General features: G+C 37.9%; 1 protein-coding gene across 1 annotated transcript in view; it reads right to left on the reverse strand.

Annotated features, from left to right (window-relative positions):
* Nucleotides 1-25,163, reverse strand: part of tenm4 (teneurin transmembrane protein 4) — a 288,429-nt gene that overhangs the window by 8,556 nt on the left and 254,710 nt on the right. Inside the window, exons 29-31 of the mRNA XM_047391839.1 lie at nt 21,204-21,439; nt 6,582-6,878; nt 3,522-5,136 (exon numbers count right to left, since the gene is read on the reverse strand). Coding sequence (XP_047247795.1) covers nt 3,522-5,136; nt 6,582-6,878; nt 21,204-21,439 — 2,148 coding nt within the window. The remainder of the gene's footprint in view (nt 1-3,521; nt 5,137-6,581; nt 6,879-21,203; nt 21,440-25,163) is intronic.

Below are 25,163 nucleotides of genomic sequence, written 5' to 3' on the forward strand. Positions count from 1 at the left end.
ATTTTCAACACTCAGTGGGGACCTCTAACAGTACCATTTCTCTAATGAGATGCGCAGGGAGGCAAGTGACATTTCCAAGATTTAACTCTGCAATCACGATAATGCGATCTATCTAAAAGCAGCAGCCATCATGGTGGTTGTTAGTGCTGCTGCAATCCACTTTTCATGAAGTACTCATTCCCCCTAGAACCTTTTCAGATTTTGTCATGTTAAAAACACAAACTTCGAAGTGTTTTATTAGCAATTTGTATGACTAAACGTCATGCAGTAGTAAGTAGAAAATTTATTGTTGTTTTCTATTGTTTTTCTATTGTTTTCATTCAGACCCCGTTATTCTGATGTGCATGAATAAAATTGATGCAAACAATTAAATTCAGCAGGTACACCGGCAGGTAATTTAATGACAGTATAAATGAAAATGTCAAGTCAGGTCTGGACTTTTACTTGGCTATTCTGTCGCCATGTTTAGGGCCATAGTCTTGCTAGTTTTTTGCAACCTTTAACAGGTTTCCTTAAAGGTTTTCTCTGCATTTAGATCCATCCATCTTCTCATAAACCCATAAACTCTGATCAACTTCCCAGCAACCACTGAATAAAAGCATTACCACCACATGATACTGCCACCACCAAGATTGCCCTGGATTTAGCTTAATTCATCCTCCCATTAAATTTTGACCAGTTTCCTTGTCCCTCTTAAAGAAAAACATCCCCACACTTTGATGCTCCCAAAACCGTGTTTTACTGTGTTCTGCGATTAATTTATACACAGCAGGAGTTCATTTACTAATTAAAAGATTAGTATTTTTTAATTAAAGGTTACAAAAGAAAAGGGGGGTGAAAAGAAATGCACACCATACAGTACATCAAAAATAATATATAATTTTTCTCCCATTTCAGAATTATGCTCTGCTTTCTGTTGGTCTGTCAAATAAAACCATTGTGGTCTTAGTGTGAAAAATGTGAAAAAGTCCACTGGGTAATGATACTTATCCAAGGCACTGTAAATATGATCATTTTAACATCACAGAGAAAAGTGTGAGGGAGCAAAACCTGTTCAGTTGGGGCTATTTGTGTCCATCTCCTGTTATTGACAGCAGATTCACTGCCACGACACATGGGTGGCAACAGATTGCCAATATAACACTGTGGTGCACAACAAAGCTTTTTTAAACAAGAATTTGTTTGGGAACAATGAATGGGCCCCAGTCATTTAGTGAATTGAATTAAAATGTCAGTGCCATCAATCACAGTTGAGGCAGACCCACTGCAGTATATCTGCTGGTATGTTTAGTATTCAGAGCCCCTTTATGGAGGACTGTGAAGCTGAACGCTGATCTCATTGGAAGGAAGTTAAATGACTTTGTTGAAGCAAAAGAAGTTGAAAGCTGAATCCAAATTAAACAAAAGCAGCTTAATTTACCCTTTGACATGGTGCAGAGGAAATTAAAGCAGGATAAAAAGTAAAAAAAAAAACTCATTTTCTACTCCCTACCCATAAAACATTTTTATGCTGGTATCACAAAGAAAAATGAATGTAAAATCACAAATTCATGAATGACTGACGCTGATTTACTGAGTATTGTTAACATAGTTTTCTTCCAGCCTCTGAGGTTGATGCAACCAGCCCTGGCTATGATTACTATGAATTCATTGTGCCCTCCTGTTCCCCATTGCGGTGCTTTCACTGTCATTTGTCCTCCCCCTAACACAAAGGAACAGAGAGTATTTTTGTGAAGGATCTGAGTGTTCAACAGCAGAGAGGGCTTGGCCATAAAGCACGGCTCCCTTTGAGCACTTTCAAAATGATAGCCGCTGGGCGCGTGAAGAGGCACAAATGCATGCAAGCACAAGCACACAGACTGAAACCCAACATCGGTGAGGGAGCTCCTAAAAATCTACAAAGCACAGGGGTTTTGAATTTAATTTTGGAAAAATATCCTGTCCTAAAAGACTTGTTTTGTTTATATAAAAATGTAAAAATTAAAATAAATTTCACAGAAAAGATTTGGATCTCATGAACCGGGTTTAAATAATCACCAATGATTATTTTACTAGCAATCATTTGATATTTGTACATGAGCTGCCATCAATGTATAGGTTTAGGCAATGGCATGTTTATTTTCCCTATTTTAGTCCTGCTTTCCACTTTTTCATTGATAACAGCACTCTCCACTATTACTGGCACCTGCAGTACATACTGTATATGTAAAATGGATGGATAAAATTTTTTATTTTTTATTGCAGAAACATAATCTTACACAAACCATTTCCTGACTTTAAAGCTCAAAATGCATCTCCTTTACTTTTATGACATTTTATTGTTTTTTTTCCATTTTGAAAAGTGTTAAAGAAAAATAAGCCTCTCTGCCATGTCACATTTATACCCAAGGTAAGTATTATTAGTTTTTATTTTTGCAGCCATTTCATGACTTATTAGTAACACACAACTATCTTACTTGAATGGTAATTTCTCTTGTCTCCTCTCATTTTGTAAGAATATATAAAAGATAAAACTCTGTCTTGTCATATTTATACCTCAGACATATATTGTTTGCTTTTTTGTATGTAGCAATTTCAAGACTTTTAAATTCAACACACATCTGCCCTTAACTGACTGGCATGTTATCTTCCTATTTTGAAAAGTGGCTAGGATAAGTTAACTCATTTGTCACATATTTATACCACAGGTAAAATATTGATAGCTAAGTTTTTGTTGCCATTTCCTGACTTATGAAGATCAGCGTACTTCAAAATCGTGTTCTCTTGTCTTTTCCATTTGTCCTAGAGAAACAGGATCCCTGTGTTACTTCATATTAATATGCGGAGAAAAATAATTACAGCACACCTAGTTTTTGCAGTTATTTCCACACTTCACGACAATCAACCCTCATCTTCCTTACTTCAAGAAACTGTTTTCCTCTCTTTGTCATTTAAAATAGTGTAAACAAAATAAACCTCTGTCTAGCATCTTACCTTTACCCCAGAGAACCATAGATTACTATTTAAAAAATTGCACATACTTTAATGAACTTTAAAAAATATTTGAAATATAAAACTATAAATGTATACATTTCTAAAAGCACCACATTTATATAGTCACATTTATTTTATAGCAACTGTTTGGAGTGCCAATAATTGTGCCGCATTTGATTTTGTAAATAACATTTATTTCTTAAAGTGGGATTGAAGTTTTTTTTTCCCTGCAAAAAAAAATTGTCTCGATGAAAAACTATATTTTTGTAATTTGTTTTTGTTTGAGTTTATGCTCCTGCACTAAGAAATGAATTTATTTTAAGCTATTTTATATTTCTTTACCAGCTGGGACAATACTATTTGCCTCCAAAAATGTTATTAATTCATTACATTTCGACATTGATAAAAAGCTGAAAAAGTTTTTATAATGTTACATACATACATTACAGGATTTTATATTGTAAAGGTTAAATTAACAAAATATTTAGATTTTTTTTTCCTTTATAACTGAGTTCAGTCTTATTCTGTTCAAGTCAAATATCTTTTACCTGTCATGAAGCACTTTGTCTCCTCATTATTGCTGAGTGGATTGTTATTCCTAAACATGTACAGGTTGAATGGGACGATGTGATTGTTGTTCAGACGACTCCAGATCTCACGGTCTGGTGTTGTCCAGCGGCCAGCGAGGACATCATAATCTCGTTTGCCCATGTGGACCAGTTTACTAAGGGGCTCATACAGTCCTCCTTGGTAGCCGATTACAAGTTGGAAGCTGGGATTGGTGTCCAGGTAAACTTCTCCGAATGCCGTATGGAGAATTTGCTTGATCATGAGACCAGAACCACTGAACACAGCGAGAGGCGTGCCGATGTTGTCACACGCTACGTAAAACTCGTCCCCGCTGCTCAGCTCCATAGCAAACAGGTGTCCCTGCAGATCATAGTACAGCGAGGCAATCTCAGAGCTGGAGTGGTTGTACATGTGTGTGACCCGAGTAGGGCTGGACAAGTCAGCATAGAAAAACTGAAGATGGTGGCCATTGCTGCTTCTGCTGGAAACCCTCCTGCCCAGGCCATCATAGCGATACTTGATGCTCCATCCACTAACTTTGTTGTACACCTTTGTCAGCAAGCCAGCTGAATTATACTCAAAGCAGTCATTCCCTCGCTGCCTCAGGAAACCATCCTCATCCATCCTGTATGTCACATCTCCCAGGCGGGTGATGCGGTCTCTGATGTCATAGCGCAGCGGTGTCAGGCGAGCACTGTTTCCAGGACTGAGGAGGTGCAGGTTGCCATTTAGGTCATAGCTGTACCTCCATAAAGGTTTGTCATTGATGGAGACCACCTGGAGCTGACCATCAGCATCATACTCATAGGTGTAACGTGTGGTGTTGGCATATGGTCCAACTTTGAGCTCTTTGGCCACCACACGCCCCATGTTGTCATACTGCACCATCATCCAGTACATAAGTGAACGAAAAATCTCGTACTGGACCTCCTTCACACGACCGTAGGCATCAAAGTGTTTGGTATGGGTCATCACTGCAGTGGTTATAATTTGATTTATGTCGTAATAAATGACTCCAAATTTGCCAAACTGTTCTGTTTTGCCTGACACGTCGTCATAGCGATACAAGTCGATCGGCAGAGGAGTTTCGTTAATGACTGCCTGCATGCTGGTGACTCGGAAGCTGTTGTCGTAGACATAGTCAAATCTTGCATTGACCATGCCCTCCTCGCTAAATCTGAAGATCTGCCTGTCGATCAGCGGGCCGATCTGCCTGTAGCGGATTGTGCAAGTGAAGCCTTCGCTCTGAAGGTTGACGGTCTTCAGCATTCCTGCAACCTCATCGTAGGAGAAACCAATCCGTGTGGTGTCATACAGGATCTCCAGCAGCTTGGAGAGCTTCCCGTAGTTGTAGATCACCCTGCGGCCTGTGCCCAGGTGGGTGATCTGCAGCAACTGCCCGTCCTCGCTGTAGTCCTGGAGCATCGATGCATTACCTTCAGGGGGGTGGTAGGTGTTCCTGTAGTAGCCAATAGACCGGGACGTCTCCAGGGTATGCCGAGCTACGTTGGGCATGGTCACAGAAGACAGCCGATCATTTTTGTCAAATTCAAAGATATACTGCCTCTGACTGTAGAGAAGCAGCACCATGGACTGTAAGGAGAGAAAAAACAGATTAAAAGACACATTTAAAAAAAAAAACTTTGTGCCTTTTAAGAATTATAAACTTTAAACTTTTTAACATTTTGTCTTTTAATAACCACAAATATCAGTTTACTTTTTATTGTTAATGGATTTTATGTGACTAGGCTGGTCAAGGACAACATTAACCAGATAAGCAGCCAAAAAGGAAGCCAACAGGCCAATGTGAACTATGGAGGAACTACGGAGATCCGCAGGTTGGTAGGGAGAATCTGTTGACAGGATGACAATTAGCCATACACTTCACAAAGATGGCCTTTACAGAACAGTGGCGAGGAGAAAGCTAATTTTTAAAATAAAATTGGGTTTGGTGTCGTGCAAACATGTGAAAAATGGTGCTCTGGTTAGATAGAACCAAAATTAAATGATTTGGTCTACATGCAAAATGCTATCTCTGTTGGAAAACTAACACTGTACCATTCTAAACATCCCCACTATGAAGCATGGGGGTGGCAACAAAATGCTGGGGGAATGCAAAACCTATGGCAATCCTAAAAAAAAATAAACAAAAAAAAAACCAACATGATTTGAGACTGGGGCAGATGTTAACCTTACAGGACAACAACCCTTTTTATTTGTATTGAAAGCTCTGTATCACATACCTCACCCTTCACATTATTGTACAACATTGTGTTGGTCTATTGTAAAAATCCCCTCAAAATAAACTGACATTTGCATTTGTAACAAGAGAATTTGTAACAGTTCAATAAGTTCAAAAGGCACCATACATCATGTGTCGGCAGTTGCAATTCAATATATTACATATATATTAAAGATATGTTTTTTATAGTTTTGGGAAAAATTGAAAAGATGCCGATTGGAAATATAAATAACAAAACAGAGTTAAAACATGAAAAACCTTCTACATGCAGGACTGTGTATTATTAGACAAAGTTCAAACCAAGAAACTTGAGTAAACTGGTAAATGGTTTCTTTAAATCATATGCAAAGTTGTCTCACCAGGCAGCTGAAATACTTATGATATGCTGTTAAAATGTGACTGGCTACAGTTTTTATCATACATTTCTAAGCTAGAGAACAGCAGCTCTTTACCTTGCCCCACATTCATACATTAAATTAGAGAGCAGAAGGTGACATATCTTGCTGTTCTTTTCATCTGAGCTATTTCTGGTTGAACTTTGCCGTCAGAGTGTGGTAACAAAGACTCATGTCTGCAACGCAACAGACACTTTTAATTATGTTTTGGCTGATATTTGTGCAAGAGTCTTTCAGTGTGCTGCAGAGACCAGTTTGGAGAATTGAAGGTTCATTTTTATATTGTGTCTAATATCTACAGTCATCTTTCCTATGCAAACCTCCTTTTATTTTTCTACAGTATATATTCTAGTTTTATAATTAAACCATTAATTTTTCATGAAAGCTTTTAAAGTGCGTACCTTTTCGAGGTAAGTGTAGCTCCACGATTTACCATCAGCAAATATCTGAGACGTGATTCTGCCGTTCACGTCGTACTCCATGCGGACAGACATGGTGCCTCTCTGGATCCCTGCCACATGCCCCCCAGGGGAGTAAGTGACGTTAACGCCATTGAGGCGGCTGCTTGGAGCCCACAGAGTGGGCCGACCAGCATGATCATAGTGGATCCGTAAGGTGAACTTTCTGTGGTCATCGTAGACTTTTTCTGTCCTGGTGATCCGATCAAAGTCCAACGATAGTAGATTCCGGTTATGAACCTGTTGGACAAGAATCAAGAAATTAAACATTTATTGGTAATAAACTGAAGAATGTTTTGGAATGAATGATGTTTGGAAATTTAAAATGATGGAGACAAACTATTGCAGATCTTGTTAAGAGGAGAAACCTTAACAGAAGCCTTTACTCATAAAGGAATTATTCTTTTATTGTTCTTATTATAGCTTTTAATTTTAACAGAGAAGCACTATCTCAAGACAGCAGGAGTAGTAAAAGTAATGATGAATTTCCACAATTCTTTGTTTGTGCAGTCAGACTGAGAGCATGTCTGGTTTGGAAAGAGACATTAAAGTCACATTGATCATCAAAATTCCTTTCCTCTGACACACAAAAAAATACTTATGAGGCACAGATTATTTTCATTGTAACTCTGTCATTTCTGCAAGTTGCAAAGGAAGAAAAAGGAATCTTCAAATCCAACTGCGCTAAGAAAGAAGTTTGGGTGATCTGAGAGCTTAACTGAAAAGTAAAGAGCTCTAGCTTCTCTTTGCTCAAACCAGAAATAAATTAAATGAAAAATGTTGACTTTAAGATGCAGTTTCGTTGCTGTAGCCAAACAAACACACACATAATCTTTCAACAACTAGCTTTTCTGATAGATTCCTATTTTCTTAATAAGGACTGTAAGACACACAGTTACTTATAAAAAAAATTGTTTTAAAAGGTGAACTATCATATTTAATTGCCAGAAAGGAGACAATCCTGAAAGTATAAAAAATACAATCAGCTTTACCATTCTTTTTTAAAGCAAATTAAATTTTCTAAAAACCTTTCTGAAACAAAGAAAAGCCTTTTCAGTCAAACACCTTTATGTATGTATAATTATGTAGTTTATGTAATTGCTTTGTCTCAAATCTTAACACTGTCTGTGGCTGTAGACAGAAAACATTGTTTTCTTGATAAAAAAAAATCTGTCTAACTGGAATGTTTAGGAAGGAGTGGTGGCAACTAAGTGGAGACACAAAAAAGAATGGAGTGCATGCTTTTGCGAAAAAGATCAGTTATGCAAGGAACATAGATGAGCTACGTGGAAGCACAAAGGTGAAGTGGATCAGTTTCTTATTACCCACCAATTGCAGTTACTGCGTTAGAAACACTTTTTGCCCCAGGAAAATGAAATAATTGGAATCCTGAAGTCCAAATCTGAGAGAAGAGGACACATCATAATTTATACCACAGCTAAGATGGTCAGCTCTCGCAGGGAGTCAACAGTCAGACCATCAAGGCGACTGCTGGTGTTATTTGTGAGCATGATGTTTATCAGGTATGAAGAAACCTTTTCTGGGGGGTTAACTTTTTGTGTGTTTTCTGTCAGTAGAAAGTATCTGGAGATGTTTATAGTTTGTGTCAGACCAATAATTCCTCTCCCTTCCATCCCTCACATATGTACCTTAAAGTGCCATTTTACAGCCAAAATAAACCCTTGTGAGTAAACTAACTACAGCTTGACTTACAGTTTCAGTGGTATGACAGATGATGTCTTGGGAATTATATTTTTACAGCTACATCACTATGGTGTAGTTAAACCCTCACTCATCTGTGGAGAAGTGGGACCTGCATCATCTCTACATGTCAGTCAGTCAGTCATTTTCTATACCGCTTCATCCATAGTGGGTCGCAGGCAGATGGTGCCTATCTCCATCAGTCTATGGGCGAGAGGCAGGGTACACCCTGGACAGGTCGCCAATCCATCGCAGGGCAACACACAAACAACCATGCACACACTCGTTCACACACACCTAAGGGCAATTTAGAGTGACCAATTAACCTAACAGGCATGTCTTTGGACTGTGGGAGGAAGCTAGAGTACCCAGAGAGAACTCATGCATGCACGGTGAGAACATGCAAACTCCATGCAGAAAGACCCCTGGCTGGGGATCGAACACAGGACCTTCTTGTTGCAAGGCAACAGCACTACTCACTTATCCGCCGTGCAGCCCAATCACTACATGTGTCACTCATATTTAGTATAAATACTAATAAAGGGTGTCCTGGTAATAGCTGTTTGGAGAAATGAGAGAGCTGACTGTACATCAGGGTAAAAATGCTGGTCAGGACTGAAGGGGAAATTACATTTATCTGAATGTTGCCACAATTTTAATATGCGTTGAGTTAAATTTTTATCCCAATCTGACACAATCACTGTGGCAAATTACGGGCAGACTGTGTTTGTGGCAGAGCTTTCTGAAATACCTCCACAGGGTTTCTTTTGTTTTGTTTTTCTAATTTGGACATACACAGTAAACAGTGCTATACAGGTCCTTCTCAAAAAATTAGCATATTGTGATAAAGTTCATTATTTTCTATAATGTAATGATGAAAATTTAATATTCATATATTTTAGATTTATTGCACATTAACTGAAATATTTCAGGTCCTTTATTGTCTTAATACGGATGATTTTGGCATACAGCTCATGAAAACCCAAAATTACTGTCTCACAAAATTAGCATATTTCATCCGACCAATAAAAGAAAAGTGTTTTTAATACAAAAAACGTCAACCTTCAAATAATCATGTACAGTTATGCACTCAATACTTGGTCGGGAATCCTTTTGCAGAAATGACTGCTTCAATGCAGCGTGGCATGGAGGCAATCAGCCTGTGGCACTGCTGAGGTCTTATGGAGGCCCAGGATGCTTCGATAGCGGCCTTTAGCTCATCCGGAGTGTTGGGTCTTGAGTCTCTCAACGTTCTCTTCACAATATCCCACAGATTCTCTATGGGGTTCAGGTCAGGAGAGTTGGCAGGCCAGTTGAGCACAGTGATACCATGGTCAGTAAACCATTTACCAGTGGTTTTGGCACTGTGAGCAGGTGCCAGGTCGTGCTGAAAAATGAAATCTTCATCTCCATAAAGCTTTTCAGCAGATGGAAGCATGAAGTGCTCCAAAATCTCCTGATAGCTAGCTGCATTGACCCTGCCCTTGATAAAACACAGTGGACCAACACCAGCAGCTGACACGGCACCCCAGACCATCACTGACTGTGGGTACTTGTCACTGGACTTCTGGCATTTTGGCATTTCCTTCTCCCCAGTCTTCCTCCAGACTCTGGCACCTTGATTTACGAATGACATGCAGAATTTGCTTTCATCCGAAAAAAGTACTTTAGACCACTGAGCAACAGTCCAGTGCTGCTTCTCTGTAGCCCAGGTCAGACGCTTCTGCCGCTGTTTCTTGTTCAAAAGACACTTTTTCCTTCCCACAGACTTCCCACTGAGGTGCCTTGATACAGCACTCTGGGAACAGCCTATTCGTTCAGAAATTTCTTTCTGTGTCTTACCCTCTTGCTTGAGGGTGTCAATAGTGGCCTTCTGGACAGCAGTCAGGTCGGCAGTCTTACCCATGATTGGGGTTTTGAGTGATAAACCAGGCTGGGAGTTTTAAAGGCCTCAGGAAGCTTTTGCAGGTGTTTAGAGTTAACTTGTTGATTCAGATGATTAGGTTCATAGCTCGTTTAGAGACCCTTTTAATGATATGCTAATTTTGTGAGATAGAAATTTTGGGTTTTCATGAGCTGTATGCCAAAATCATCCGTATTAAGACAATAAAAGACCTGAAATATTTCAGTTAGTGTGCAATGAATCTAAAATATATGAATGTTAAATTTTCATCATGACATTATGGAAAATAATGAACTTTATCACAATATGCTAATTTTTTGAGAAGGACCTGTATAATACAAAGAAAATATTAGAAATACATGTGTCTAGCTAAAGCTAATTTCCAATCCCTTTCCCTGGCTAGGTTTTAAAGGAGTAAAACATGCAAATAAAACTGTGATAAAATACAAAGTATATACAATTTCTAATTAAAATAATCTTGGTATAACAGTGATTGTTGAATCAAAAACAAAGCTAAGGCTCTTACGCATCATGAAGTTTTAGCAAACGTTTTAAGTGTCTTAAAAGCTTTAAAATGAGAAACTTTTTTCATGTCTGGTGGTAAAACATAACACTGTTCTGCTGCTCTTACTGTGAATAAGGATTGACCGCATGTTGTTTGGTGCTTTAGTAACCTGCAGTTTCCACTTGATGTAGCTCTCGTTCTATGATCAATATAAAGTCTGTTAACAAACAGACAGATTATTGCAGGAAAAAGCAAGTTAGATCAAATAGGTTAATATATTTTTTGATAGTATGGCATTGATGCAATCTGGTACGCTTTTGATCCAGTGTTTTTGTGCCTCTTTATATGGACCTGAGTATGTTATTTTTGTTTCACTGGCTTGGCCTCAGTTACACTGTATAAATAAGAAAATGTTATTCCATGCATTACCTGCAGTCGTGCCTTAAGATATGATGTGCAATTAGTGAAAACAATTTTGATCTCTTTTACAGTCCTGCATAATCCTACTAGGTCAGGCCAATTTAAGATGCAAATTTAAAACAACCCCTAAACATGAAAATTAATTTATGTTATTAGTCTCTTCCTCAGCAGTATTTCTTTTCCATTTTTATTTACTTTTGTTCTATTAAGGAACACATTGAGAGCGCCGTGGTATGGCAACACAACCGACATTTCTTTGGAAAGTATCTGGGGCTGCCTGAGTGTTTGCAGATACATACACAACTGTGTCATTTACATACATCTGGCAGCTGACTCTTTACAGCTACCAGGTAATCCACTGATGTTTACAAAAAAACATTCCTAAAATAAAGCCTTGTGAGATTCCCCTAATATGATTTTGAATGCAGTTCAGTTCAGTTTTATTTACATAGCGGCAATTCACAACCGATGTCGTCTCAAGGCGCTTTACAAAGTCAATGCAATCAAATCTTACAGATTTCAAGTTGGGTACATACATTCCATTTAATCCTAACTATCAAACAGTGCAGTCGGATTGAGTTTATTATTCAAATTGGTTAAAACGTTTTCTATCTAAGGATAGAATGGATGACTGAGTATTAAAGGAACTATCCTTAATCCTGCACAAATTCGAACCATTAGTGAGAAGAACAGTTTAGTTTGAGGTGTAAGCCCCTCCCCCAACCATATTTCCCCATGAAAAACCCTCCTTCTCTCCTTCCTGGTCTCCTCCCAGTCGACATGCACAAGACTAAACACGAGCATCAAGCACGGTCCTCCGGAGGAAACAAGGCTTCATCGAGGGACTTCGTTTTCTTTGACATAAAAATGGTTATGTATTTTAGGCAATGGAGGAATCGCTACCTTCCCTCGTGCTTCGGCAGCCATGCTGTTCTGTTTACATACCCTGTCAAGCATGCGTTAGAGGAGCTGCTGCTTAGCAAAGGCTCCGCCCCTCGTTGTGCCATTGGCAGTGAACAGTTGTCCCGTGTTGTCGCAAATTCCATCAATTAGTCAATTGTTATTATCAAAGTACATCTTTTAGTTCATAATAAATTGTGTAAAAATCATCTTTCTGAACCAGGCCAAAATAAATTCAGGTATAGTTCCGTTAATTACTATGACACACTGTTCTTTTGTTTGGAAAAAACATCAAAACTAATTTATTGAATCATTTGACAAAAGAAAGTTTTGTAGCTTGTCAAGGAGAACATTTGATTGTTAATTGTACGAAAGGCATTTTAAAGTCCAAATATACTGCATTTCCTTTATGCAGTGATTTCTTTGCATCTTCATTTGCGTAACAGCTTGGCAACTCTGTTAAGTACCTCGGTCTGAACCCAATCTAAACCCAAACTGGTTGTTTTGTTTATTAGGTAAGTAAGCTACTGCTCTCAGACAACATTTCTTCTGACTTATATAATTCTTCACTTTATGAACCGAAATCATAGCTTTGGTCAACTACCTTTGTTTTGGGTTACCATTGTGTAATGCATTGATGCTTGAGCCCAGGGTTTCAAATGTCATCACTATTAGGCAACCTTTAATTGTGTTCTCTGCAGACTGTTGCTGGCCTTCTTTCTTGTGCATAAAAAAAAAAAAAAAAAAAATCTCAATTTCAGACATTGTGTAAAAATATTGTTACTTGCCTTCAATTGAAGAAACACATGTAATACAGACTTATGCAAAAAAAAAGTGCCACAGGTTTCTTGATTGTCATATTGGATCCAACAGAAAATGAAGGGATTACAAGATGATCCCCGTTTGTACATCAAAGCTTATGTCCCTACCCTTTAGGGATGTAAGTGCATCAAAGAACATGCAGTTTGTTGATGTATTCAAAGACTTAAAAAGTTAGAAGTTTTAGTTTTGATGTCTTTAAGGAACAGAAAAGAAATCTTAATTTTTCAGCATTTGACCCGACGATCACCGGTCAGACCTGATTAAAGCAAAATTGGCCATTAATGCGTAATAAATGATTTTTCCCATACTACCCATTCATCATGGTTTTTTCTGGCTTAATAAAAATGCCTGGTATGGCTTAGAAATGTCAGCAGCTCAGAAGCCTGCTTCTGGCTAGTTTCCTGATTCCTTCCACTGAGCCGATCAAACAGGGGCTTGCTAAGAAGCCCTTTTTTCAATCTCACTTTACAGAATGCGTGCTTAGGTCTCTCTTCTGTGAAGGGATAATTACACCACAGGCAATTAATGCCACTGATACCCAATTGAAAGGATTACTTTAAGTAAAACCAAGAGAGTCGAAAATAGCAGAAATCCATGGACACTTAGAGCAGGCCAAAGAAATTCAACTCCAAGACTGAGGAGAATGAGGGCCATTTAGTCAAAAAGCAAGAACAGGGGTCTGTGTTGGTATTTTTTTGTTTTAAATTTTTAAAGACCAATGGGAATTGTTATCTTTCTGACTTATCCAGGGTTGCATTTATTGGCACTTCTGGTAAATATGTGTAAGAAGCCAAAACATGGATCCACCTGTTATTGCAATATGATCTAACTAAAATATATTTTTAAAATTTAACTTTTAATTTAAGCAAGTTACATGTCGAAAAGTAATCCCATTTTAAGACACTTTTAAATATGTATCAACAGGCATTATTGGGGTATATATATATATATATATATATATATATATAGCACCTTGGTTGAGTGATGGTTTAAAGAAAGATTTGTGACCATAGTCTACGATGGGTGAAGATTCACAAACAAAACCGCAGTACATTTTTGTTAAAAAAACATATATCTTCAAAGACAATCTACCATGTGCCTTAGGGTTTGTTGTATGGGAAAGAAAATGACTGTTCCACATCTACTGAGACACTTAAATGCTCAGACTATTTTCAAGGCAACAGAATTCTGCTTTCTGTTAGGAGAAAGTTTATCATGCCGTTTGAGCTGATTTCCAACAGACTCATCTTGTAGAGGTGAGAAAGGAACGAAAAGCATCTGACAGCAGTGATCCAAAGATCCCATGAGAGCAGAAACCGACTCATGGGGAATAATTTTCAAACTGTATGGCGCCTCTTAAGGGAATATCTCAAAGGAAACAGGAGTGTGGAAACAAAAAAAGGAGATAGTTGCAGCTCACTACACCCACAATGGTAGATTTACAACTGTTCTGTGAATAACATATTACAGGGACATCTAATCTCCAAATCAATAGGAAAGATTTTTGTGTCAAGTCTCAATTTGTCATTTTACAAATCTGCCTTTAATCATTTTTGGTGATTTATTTAGTCCCGTGGCTGTTTTCCTCAATAACAACAGTTATGTTGTTTTTCACTGCAGTAAAAGAGCACACTTTTCTAACTTGTGTCTCTTTTGAACAGAAAGTCCCACATGATAAGGCACTATATGATAATACTAAGCTGTTACCACACAGGTCTCAGCTTTGTCTCTGTTTTGTATTCAGTGATGAAGAGGATAAAGAGTGCTGCAATGGTGTTGTGGCAGCCCCAAAGGTTCTCTTTTTATTGTAAATTAACAACTTGCCCAAACTAAGAGGAGGGTTTGTTATCATTGAGGGATACGGTCACTTTGCCTCATGAATGTAAATCAAAAAGGAAGGCGGAGGAGGGGATGGAGAGCCTAAGAAGGATGTGAGACTGCAGAAAAGGAAAAGCAGGAATCAATTTAGCCTTCAGAAATACAAAAGGCAGCACAGCAAACACAGTGAGTGCAGTTCCACAGTGTGACAAAGATGGTCAGAGGAACAAACTGGAAGTCAGACAGCAGGACCTGCTTTCCCTTGTCGCTTCTGCTCAGAACAACACACAACAGATATCTGTGAAGTCAGAGCTACACAGCTGCATATCTGTTTTGTATTCCAACGCCCCCACCCTGTGCCCCTCCAGCCGTGCACCGTGATACTCTCACCCAGCCGCCCACATAATATCACTTGACATGTCACTCAAGGTCGCTCAATGATTCCAGCTTTGTTCATCCCCTCTGTTCTTGCCATTAGGCCGGCTCCCATTTCCCATTTCACCCCTGGGGGCCGTTGTCAGTAACGTACATAAGACGCTTTCACTTCCAAAGGGACGACAGGGCCAATAAATGAACAACGAATGACAGACAAAATGGCACCTCCCCAAAAGCTGTGTTGCCTCCCAAAGAATGGAGGAGACCACTTAAACTAAGTTGCTATTGGATCTACACTGGCAAGACAAACAAGAAATACAGAGGATTAATATTCTTTACCAATGGTCTCATTCTAAAAACAAACTTGTTGATTTCCTGTGAACATGCTAATTTAGTCTCAGATTGTTCAGCTGAATTTCAATTTAGATATGTTAATTACAAATCAGAGAAAAGATGAGTCAGATTCCTTACCCTGCATCTGTTTAACATCAGAGGAAGGCTAAAAAGCGTTAATGTCAGTTTGCTGCTAAGATCACATACAGTCAAGAGTTAGAGAACAGTAGTGAAAAAACTTCTTCACAAAATAAAATTGTGAAGAAGTTTAAATTAAGGTGATGTCATAAAACAATACCCTACATTTAAACTTCTCACAGAGCTCTGTAAATAATCATATCAAAAAAGAGCCATCCATCTAAACAGACTGCAAAAAGACAGCACTAACACACAAAGCAGTCAAGAGGCAAGTGGTAACTAGAGAAGCTGCTGAGATCCATAGCTCAGGTGGGAAAATATCCCGTAAACTGGCAAGAAGATAGCTACTGCTGGAAAAAAGAAGAAGCTGTGTTTGCACTTTGCCACAAGCCATCTAGCAGACACAGCAAACATGTGGGAGCAAGTGCTGTTTGGATGAAAACAAAATTAAACTTTTTGAGTTACCTGCAAAACACAACAAAATGCAAAACACTGCCCAATGGTGGTAGCATGATGCTGTTTTTTTCAATAGGAATGGGTAAACTGGTAAGAGTTTATGAAAAAAGAATGATGTAGCTAAACACAGGAAAATCTAAAAACTGAAGATTGGGGTGGAGGTTCAAAAGCTGGACAAAAACCTTCAAGACCCAGTCTGAGCTGCCGTACAGTGCTTTAGATCAAAGATCATTCATGTGACAGAATGGGCCAGTCAAACTCCAGACCTAAATTCAAATGAGAATCGATAGGAAGAACTGAAAATGTATTTTTACACAGACTCTCCATGCAAGCAGACTGAGCTTGCATCTGAAGCATTTCAGTCCTCAGATGTGCAAAGCTTTTAACCACATACCCCAAACACACTGCAGCTGAAATTACAGAGAATGGTGGTTCTATAAAGTCAGTCATTTTCTATACTGCTTCTTCCATAGTGGGTCGCGGGGAAGCTGGTGCCTATCTCCAGCAGTCTATGGGTGGGATGCGGGGTACACCCTGGACAGGTCGCCAGTCCATCGCAGGGCCACAAACAAGCAATCATGCACACACTCATTCACACATCTAAGGGCGATTTAGAGAGACCAATTAACCTAACAGGCATGTCTTTGGACTGTGGGAGGAAGCCAGAGTACCCAGTGAGAACCCACGCATGCACGGGAGAACATGCAAACTCCATGCAGAAAGACCCCCGGCCAGGAGTCGAACCAGGACCTTCTTGCTGCAAGGCAACAGTGCTACTAACTGTGCCACTATGCAGCCTATTCTATAGAGTATTAAGCTGCATAAAATGCACATAACACCATTCAGATTGTTAGTTGTAAAACATGTGAAAACAACATATTACCTCATGCATTTCATGAAGTACTTTGCATTGATTTATCAAATAAAATCCCAATATAATGAATTGCAGACTGTGGTAGCAATGGGAAAAAGTGTGGAAATGTTAAAGGGCTGTGAATACTGTTTCAAGAATCTACCAGAGGCAGTTTTAAACTACTTTTTTTACTGTACCTACACAGCTCAGTCTTTGGACTATGCATAGGTCCAAATGTTAAACTAATAAATCCCCTGATACGCAAGCATGATTTTATGTAGCCAACCTTTACAGCGAACAGTAGTAAAAATGTGTTTCCGTACAACAATAGCTACTATACAGGTTGTTCATTCAACCTTGTTTATGACACCCAAAATTTCACCCGTTTTTGTGCTTTAGCTTAAAATCTAAATGACTGTTTCATGGAATACTGCTTAAAAAATGTGAATTTAATGTGGACATTTTTAAAAAATGTACTAAGAAAATGTACAGTATTTATGTGATAGTGGGAAACAATTATTGAGTCAATTCTAATGTTTCTCAGCATGAAATTTTTACAAATAAACAACTAATGTTATACGCTTTCATATGGTAAGGAAAGTTTGTTTGTCTGTTAACATCAAGGTCAGTATTTGGAAAAGCAGGGCAGCATCGAGGAAACTTGGAAGTCATAGCTATGAATTTTATGTACGAAGCATCCAGGTTTTAGACACTATTTCAGGCTTATTTTGATGCTTGATACAGAATAAGAAAAAAATAAAGATGATAAAAACTGTGCTGTGTGTTTATTTGTATCAATACATACGTAACTGAACGGAGTTCATACTAAACAGTGTGTGCACACAGGGAGAAGGAGAAAAGTAAAGGTACTAGCCTAAGGATTTATTTACTTTTCTTAAAGGGGAACACTTATAAATTAATGAACGAACAAATGAATGAATGAAATTTACAAGGTCTCCATGCCTGCAGCACATGGTAACTTTTGTGTTTGCTCCCTCAGCCATGATAAGAGCTGCTGTCTTTGGTTGCTCATGGATGAAATTTTAATATTAGAGATTGCTGGAGTGGTTTTGGAGAGTAAATAACAACAGGGGGACTTTGGCAGCTGCTTATTTTTATGTGGCCAGATTTGTTCAGCAGCTTCAAATGGTCCTTATCTGGTTTAAATGTCACAGGGCACAATTCAGGAATACTCATTTATGGCACTTTTTTCCACTTCATACCACAGTACAATACAGTTCTTCTAGGAGTTGGGTTTCCTGCTTCACTTTCCACTGCAGACAGCACACCTTACAGATGGAGATTCAGCTGCCCTTCATCTTAGAACAGGTGGTAACGCAGAGAAATAATTTCCCTGTGTGAGTGTGTGTGGGTTTATTACAAAACAATACATTTATTTAACACTTTTAGCCAAACAAATCAAAGTAATTTTATTATTACTTTTTTATTTTGAAGAAAGAAAGGAAAGGGGTTTTGAGCTGCGCTGTCGTATTGACGGCTTCAGCTAAATCAGCACTGAAGAAACCTCCACCAATGTGTGTTAGCATTTGGGTACTCATTGAAAGAGTGGATGCTAAGATACAAGATTAAAGGTGACTGAGGCTCAGATGGAAGAGTAGGTTGCAGGTTCGATTCTAGCTTCTTTCTGCCACACACATGTTGTGTTCCTGGGCAAGGCACGTAATCCCAATTTGCATACCATTCTGGGTATTAGTGTATAAATGCAGAGGTGAGTAGTAACCAGTTACATTTACTTAAGTAACCTTTTGAAAAAACAAATTACTTCTAGGAGTAATTTTACTGCACTGTACTTTTCACTTTTACTTGAGTACTGTTATTACAAAATATCACTACTCTAACATGAGTAAAACGTCTTGCTACTACACCCACAACAAATAACTTCACTCAATGAGGAACAAGTTTGTTTAACCAGGCACAGAAACACACCAACAGCTTGTGTTAAAGAGAGACTTCTTGTTTGTACACAACCTTCATTGTTCTAATGTCATTTTCTGTCTGGTGAATTAGCAGTGCCATTTGGAAGTCGAGCAAATATACAGGAAACTGTTTATACTGTCACTGAAAGTACTTTACCCTGTACTGACATACATACATTATTTACTTTGTGTTGGTTTCATAAGTTTTATGTTGGAAAAACAATTTGGAAGTGTTTGTTCTGCCTGAATTTGTTATTTTGTAATTCTGTGATTTATTTGTATTATTTTAGTCTTTAAAATACCAGAATTTGGACATAACTTTATATTTTTGTCTGTCTGATGACATCGTTTTTAAATATGAAATCAGACGTTATGATCAGTTACTCAGTACCTGAGTAGATTATTTACCACGTAATTTATTTACTCTTAGGTAATTTCTTAGATGGCTACATTTTACTTTTACTTGAGTAAAATTATGTCGAAGTAGTCCTACTATTAATTGAGTGCAATTTTTGAGCACGCTACCCACCACTGTGTAAATGTCCATGTGTCTGTGAGTGTGAAAGGGTGAATGTGGCTCTAGTGTAACGCACTGTGAGTGATTTCTTTGACTAGAAAAATGCTATATAAATTCAGGCCATTTACCATTTAAGACAGGCACAAATTATAAACACTTTGAGAATACTGACACTGGCAAATTGTTAGCTGTTAACGACAACAAAATTAGTGTTTGTTTCAGAGCTTCCTGCCAGTGCAGAACCTGAAGGCTTCTTTGCGGTATTCGCAATAAATCTAGTTCAAAATCTAGTTCAATACTCTGGATAGATTGAACATGTACTGAATTGAACAGACATTTCATAAAACACAGTTACCAATGCTTTTTTTCGGAGTAGGATGCCTACAATGCAGCAAAAATAAAATATATAGACTAGTCATGCCTTAAGTCATTTTAAAGACAGTTTGTGATTTGCAAAACCTTTGCTTAGGAATAGAATGTTTATCAAAATTAAGGAATTCAAAGGCTTCATAAAGTTATGGTTTCAAAACCAATCATACCATTCCTATGGTATAAAGTCATTTTACTTAGATGCCAGAGGAAGTTCTGGAGTCACCAGAGTTGATTTAATGCTTTACTGCCCCTTGCTTACCTGTTGCAGCACACTGCCAGTCATTACTACAACTTTCTGCTATTTACAAGGAAGAAATTCAGCTTGGTGTCCTAGAGAAGGCTAAAGTCTGTAAAGTAGCACACTGCAAGTTTGCTCCATGAGCAAAAAGCCCAGCTGTTGCTTGATAAAGTTTAAAACATCAGAAAGGGGTAATATTTTGTACAATAAGCATGTTTACTTAAAGCTGGAATTAAATTGTGTGGGGATTTATTCTGTTTTCCCTGAGTATCCCACCACTGCGTGGATCTGGAAAAATAATAAAAGAAATAGTAATAATATTAAAAAAGAAGAAACATCTTTTTAAACTCGTCTTTAATCTGACACTAGCTACGTTTACATGGACATAAGTAATCGGAATAAACGGCCAATCGCAGTAAAAATGTGTCATGTAAACATGTCAGTCTCAACATTCTGATTCGGATTCGGCAGGATCGGAATGAAATTGTAATCCTATTGAGAGGGGGGATTTATGCCGATTGACAATCCGATCTTCATGCATGTAAACGCTTGACAGGATCAAGTTATTCTGAATGAGGCAAACAGACCCGAGTGCGCATGTGGCCCCTGCGACAACGTGGCGTATTTCTGCCTGGAGTGGCTAGTCGCTCTGGCTACATGCTAACAGAATATTCAGATCGTCAAGTTTACATGACACATTTTAGTCCGACCTGTCATTTTATTCCGATTATTTATGTCAATATAAACGGTATAGTGCGATTATTTTTTGTTTTTTAATCTGAATACATTTTAATCCGACAATTTTGTGCGTGTAAACACTGCCACTGACTTAATATTTATCTCACTAACTGACTGAAGTTGTATTTCTTTGAATTTATTAGACGAAAGATATCATACCCAACATTATTGTAACTGTAACAAATTTCATATATATGCATATATATATATATATATATGTTTTTATCAACTGTTTGTTGTTTTTATTTATGAAAAATATTAATCAGACTGAAAAACATGCAAGTTCTGTTGTACTACAGTTCAGAACTGTCAGGATGGTGATACTTGGTAACATAAGTATTCCCTGAACTGGTACTTGTTTAAAAAAGTTTAGGCAACACTGCATTAAAGGATATTTGATTATTTTGATGGCTTATTTGTTGTTGAAATGCTATATTAGTTATTTTGAACATTATAAACAGAAAAAAGCAAACATAGAGGTTATCAAATAATTTTCAGTGTTTAGTCATGTGTCAATTTTTGCAAAGCTGTGTTCTTACCCTTAATCTGCGTCCATACACAGTGACTTGGCCACGAGCCTGTTCCTTCCTCTGTCTCCACTCCACCAGGTTGAGGCCGTTGTCGATGGCTAGGGTGATGTTCCTCTTGCTGACGGTGGGGTTGACTGTCCCGGCCAGCAGGTGGGGCTCAGTGTACAGGGACACCTCCATACCATTGGCCAGAACAAGCCGCAGCGAGCCGTCCAAACCAATAAAATAGCTGTTCCGAACTTGTTCTGAAGATGTAGAGAAGAGATTAGAAGGGTTACAAGGGGAGAAACAGATGTAACTGATGTAAGAGGAGAATATCTAATATTTCTTTCTGTGAGGCACAAATATAATGATCTAAAACGGCCGCATGGCAAAAAAGAGAGCCTTTAGCGGCAGCATTTAACCAAGCCACTGCGGTAACGTTGAGTCTGTGACAACAAAGATCAATAGTGTGAGGTTTCAAAGCACCAGTAAAGCAAAATTTTACAGCTGTTGCAGCGGCCTGGAGGATACTGAGAGATGAAAACTATCAAAGCAGCTAGCTTGCCTGTGGCCACAGAGAAGGCAGGGTATGCACATTCCCACAGATTCACAGGGGATAAATCTGAACCTGCCTGTTTCTGTCCCAGGGTGACAGCAGCCAATGTTCCACTTCAAGACCAGTGAGTGATGTTTCCTCTGAGCATCTTATAGAGGTTCACGAAGGAAGACTTTGTTTTGGCCTACTCTAAATACGCATGAAGGACTAGGATACAGTATATTAATAACAATAATATTTTCTTGCACTTAACCAAAATAACTTCACACTGGCATTTTCCTGGTGCTGATATACAAATGGTTTTGATCTGCTTCCTTGCTTTAGACAGAGGATGACACTATAGATGGTCATCCCAACAATTCTTGGCACCCATAACCCCCGCAAAAAATAAATGCAGCAAGCTTTTTTTATATACTTTTATTTTCTTGTGGTATAAAATAAAATGATGGAGGGATATTCATACTGAATAGTGCATGTGTATTGGCATCAAATGTATGGAACTCATAGTATTCAACTCTGATGGAACAGGGTATGTTACTGTTGTGACATCAAGTTCTATTCTTCATATATTTAAGGACCAATTAACCATCTGAAAAATACAATTCTAATACTGCTTGAGTGACTTGAAGTGGTCAGATAATTATTAGCTAAATTAATCAGATAGGTTGTCATGCCATCAGTTTCACTTTCAGTTTCAGAAATTTGGCTTCCCAAGGTGGCTGAATTTCCATCAGCACAAACAGTGTTTGGATGGTGTCGCATGAGATTAGGTAAAGCAGCTACCAAAATGTTTCTAATCTTTTAATGTAAGTGGGCGTATTGAAAAATTAAGAAGATTTTGTGGAACATCAAGTCTTGTCACCACGCTGAAGTATGCTCCCCTGTTTGTTAGTAAGTGGAATTCAAATTGCTCTGCTGTTTTAAGACAGGGTATGTTTCTTTTGCCATGATGTTTCCTTTAATTTTTATTTTTAGGAATCCACTCACCATTGAAAGAGAATGAAATTTTAAACTTTATGAGTGTCCCCAATTGGTCAGATAGTTATGAACCGAATTAATCAGAAAGTAGGTAATGCTTTCAGTTTCACTTTCAGTTTCAAGCATTCAATGATAAGTGAATCTTCATCGGTGGGCATAGAGCATCCTGATAGTCTTGCAGGTGTTTAAGGAATGTTATTATAGGGCCAGTGCTTCCGTATATATCAGCCATTCTTTTCACCATGATGATTTGTTATTTCCAGCTGATTTTTATGGTCTAAGGTAACATCTCAAATTTTACTTTATAGGTAACATTCTTATAGGTATAGGTGTCATCTGCAAAAAGAATTTATGTCAACAAACAAGTTTCATACTTTTCATATATCATAACAGTTTGGGGCCTAACACTGACTCCTGCGGTATCCCACAGGTTATGTTCAATGATGATGACTTTTGATCACCTCTTGGCACAAATTGTTGTCACTTTTCAGTATAGTTTCTCAGCCAGTTCAACATCTCTCCCCTTATTCCATATCTCTCTAATTTCTTAGGCAATATTTCAAGGTTGACAGTGTCAAGTCAATAACACCTGAAATTGTTATTTGTTAATGTTCTAAATGATTTCTTCCATTAACTGCATAATAACCATTGATGTACATCTGGTATTTCTGAAAACAATACTGTCTGTCTGAATGTTATGCTTTCCAAGAAAGGTTTCAAGCCCTTGATTAAAGAGTTTTTCAAGTATTTTAGTGAACTGACATGGATATAAGCCAAGTAGTTTGTAAATTACTGTTTATCCCCAAGTTTATGTGGTGGGATAACCTTTGCAATCTTCATTATTTTGGGAAATGTTCCAGTTGTAAGCAATAAATCACAGATGTAGGTCAATGCATTTGTTACATCATCAATAACTTCCTTAACAACAGACATACTAATTCCATTCCAGTCAGTAGATGTTTATTTTTTCACATTTACTATTTCTATAATTTTGTTTATTTCTACAGTTTTAAAGTAAATTGAAAATGGATTGTTTACATTATATTATTCCAAGAAGAGTCTACCCCATTTTGATTTATATTGTTTATTTGTTTAGCTAACTTTGGTTCCACAGAAAGGAGAAGTTCAGATCTTAATCATGATAAAACAGGTTCGAAAGTAGATGCTACTAACCTCTCAGCTAAAAAATCACAGCGATTAATGAGCAATCAGTACCTGGTCAGGGCAAACAGGATGTTATATTGCTGTAGTGCTTTACAAAATCTCCACTCAGTCCTATTTTTCGGCAAATTTCCTGGAGGATCTTGTATGGACCACCTACACTGTGTGTTCTGATTTATTTTCATGACATAAAATCAATTTTTATTTTTTATTTTCTGGGAAATGGATGCTCACTAACACATTTTCTTAAAAATAGAACACAGAAGAAATACGGCTTTGAAAAAGGGCAATAATTTAAAAGCAGTCATACACCAGGCGTTGTAAAGCGAGGGCAATTTTATTTATTCTCTACCAAAAGTGTGGACGAATTGCACCTGTAAAGGTTAAAACCGTGTATAAAAAACAAAGTCATGGTGGTTCTGTCATTCCACTTCACTGCTATATTGTTTTCGGAAGGAAATCCTTTGGATTATTTTAGTAAAAACAGTTAAAACCACAAGGTACTCCCTTCGCAGCAAGATCTCAAAAAGGGTCAGTTCATGAAGACTGCCTTTTTCCCTACTCTATTCTTCAAACTACTTTGCCTTGAGGCTTCTTACTTGGAGCTTTAGGCCTTCCTGAGTTAAAGCAGTAGAACACACCACAGTTCTAAGACCCATGTAGTGTTTCTAAATTCAGTGCATATGTACTGTCAAAACTGCTGTAACTGAAGCATGGATATGTTATTTATTACAATTAAGCAATTTAGTACAAGCAAGTAACCTGATAAGTAATGAGCAAAACTGAGGCAATCCCTGGGACAGAGTCTCAACAGTCCCAACTTCACCAAAGTTAAAGCTTTTAGAATTTTACTTTACACAAAATATCATCATATCTGCTCAACTACCATTAAAAAAATCTAGTGTTGCTGACCAAAGACACTCAATGAGATGCCTAATATTTGAGGAAGATGAAGACATCTCCTGTCTTCATCTTCCTCTTTTAACGTTTTTAGTATAAAACTGTACCTTACAAAGTATGAAGTGCAACCCATTATATAAAAAGTCACATAATTAGCAGAGTCCAAATGTGTGTGATTTAATCTCAGTATAAATTCAGCTGTTCTGTGAAGGTCTCAGAGGTGTGTTAGAGAACATTAAAGAACAAACATCATCGTGAAGACCAAGGAACATGACAGACAGTTTAGAGATCCACAGCTTAGGTGAGAGAATGGTTTTTGTCATGCTCTCCACAAATATAGCCTTCACGCTATAGTGGAAAAGAGAAAGCCATTGTTTAAGGAAAGCCAAAGA

The sequence above is a fragment of the Girardinichthys multiradiatus genome, chromosome 18 (assembly GCF_021462225.1).
Source record: "Girardinichthys multiradiatus isolate DD_20200921_A chromosome 18, DD_fGirMul_XY1, whole genome shotgun sequence".
NCBI lineage: Eukaryota > Metazoa > Chordata > Actinopteri > Cyprinodontiformes > Goodeidae > Girardinichthys > Girardinichthys multiradiatus.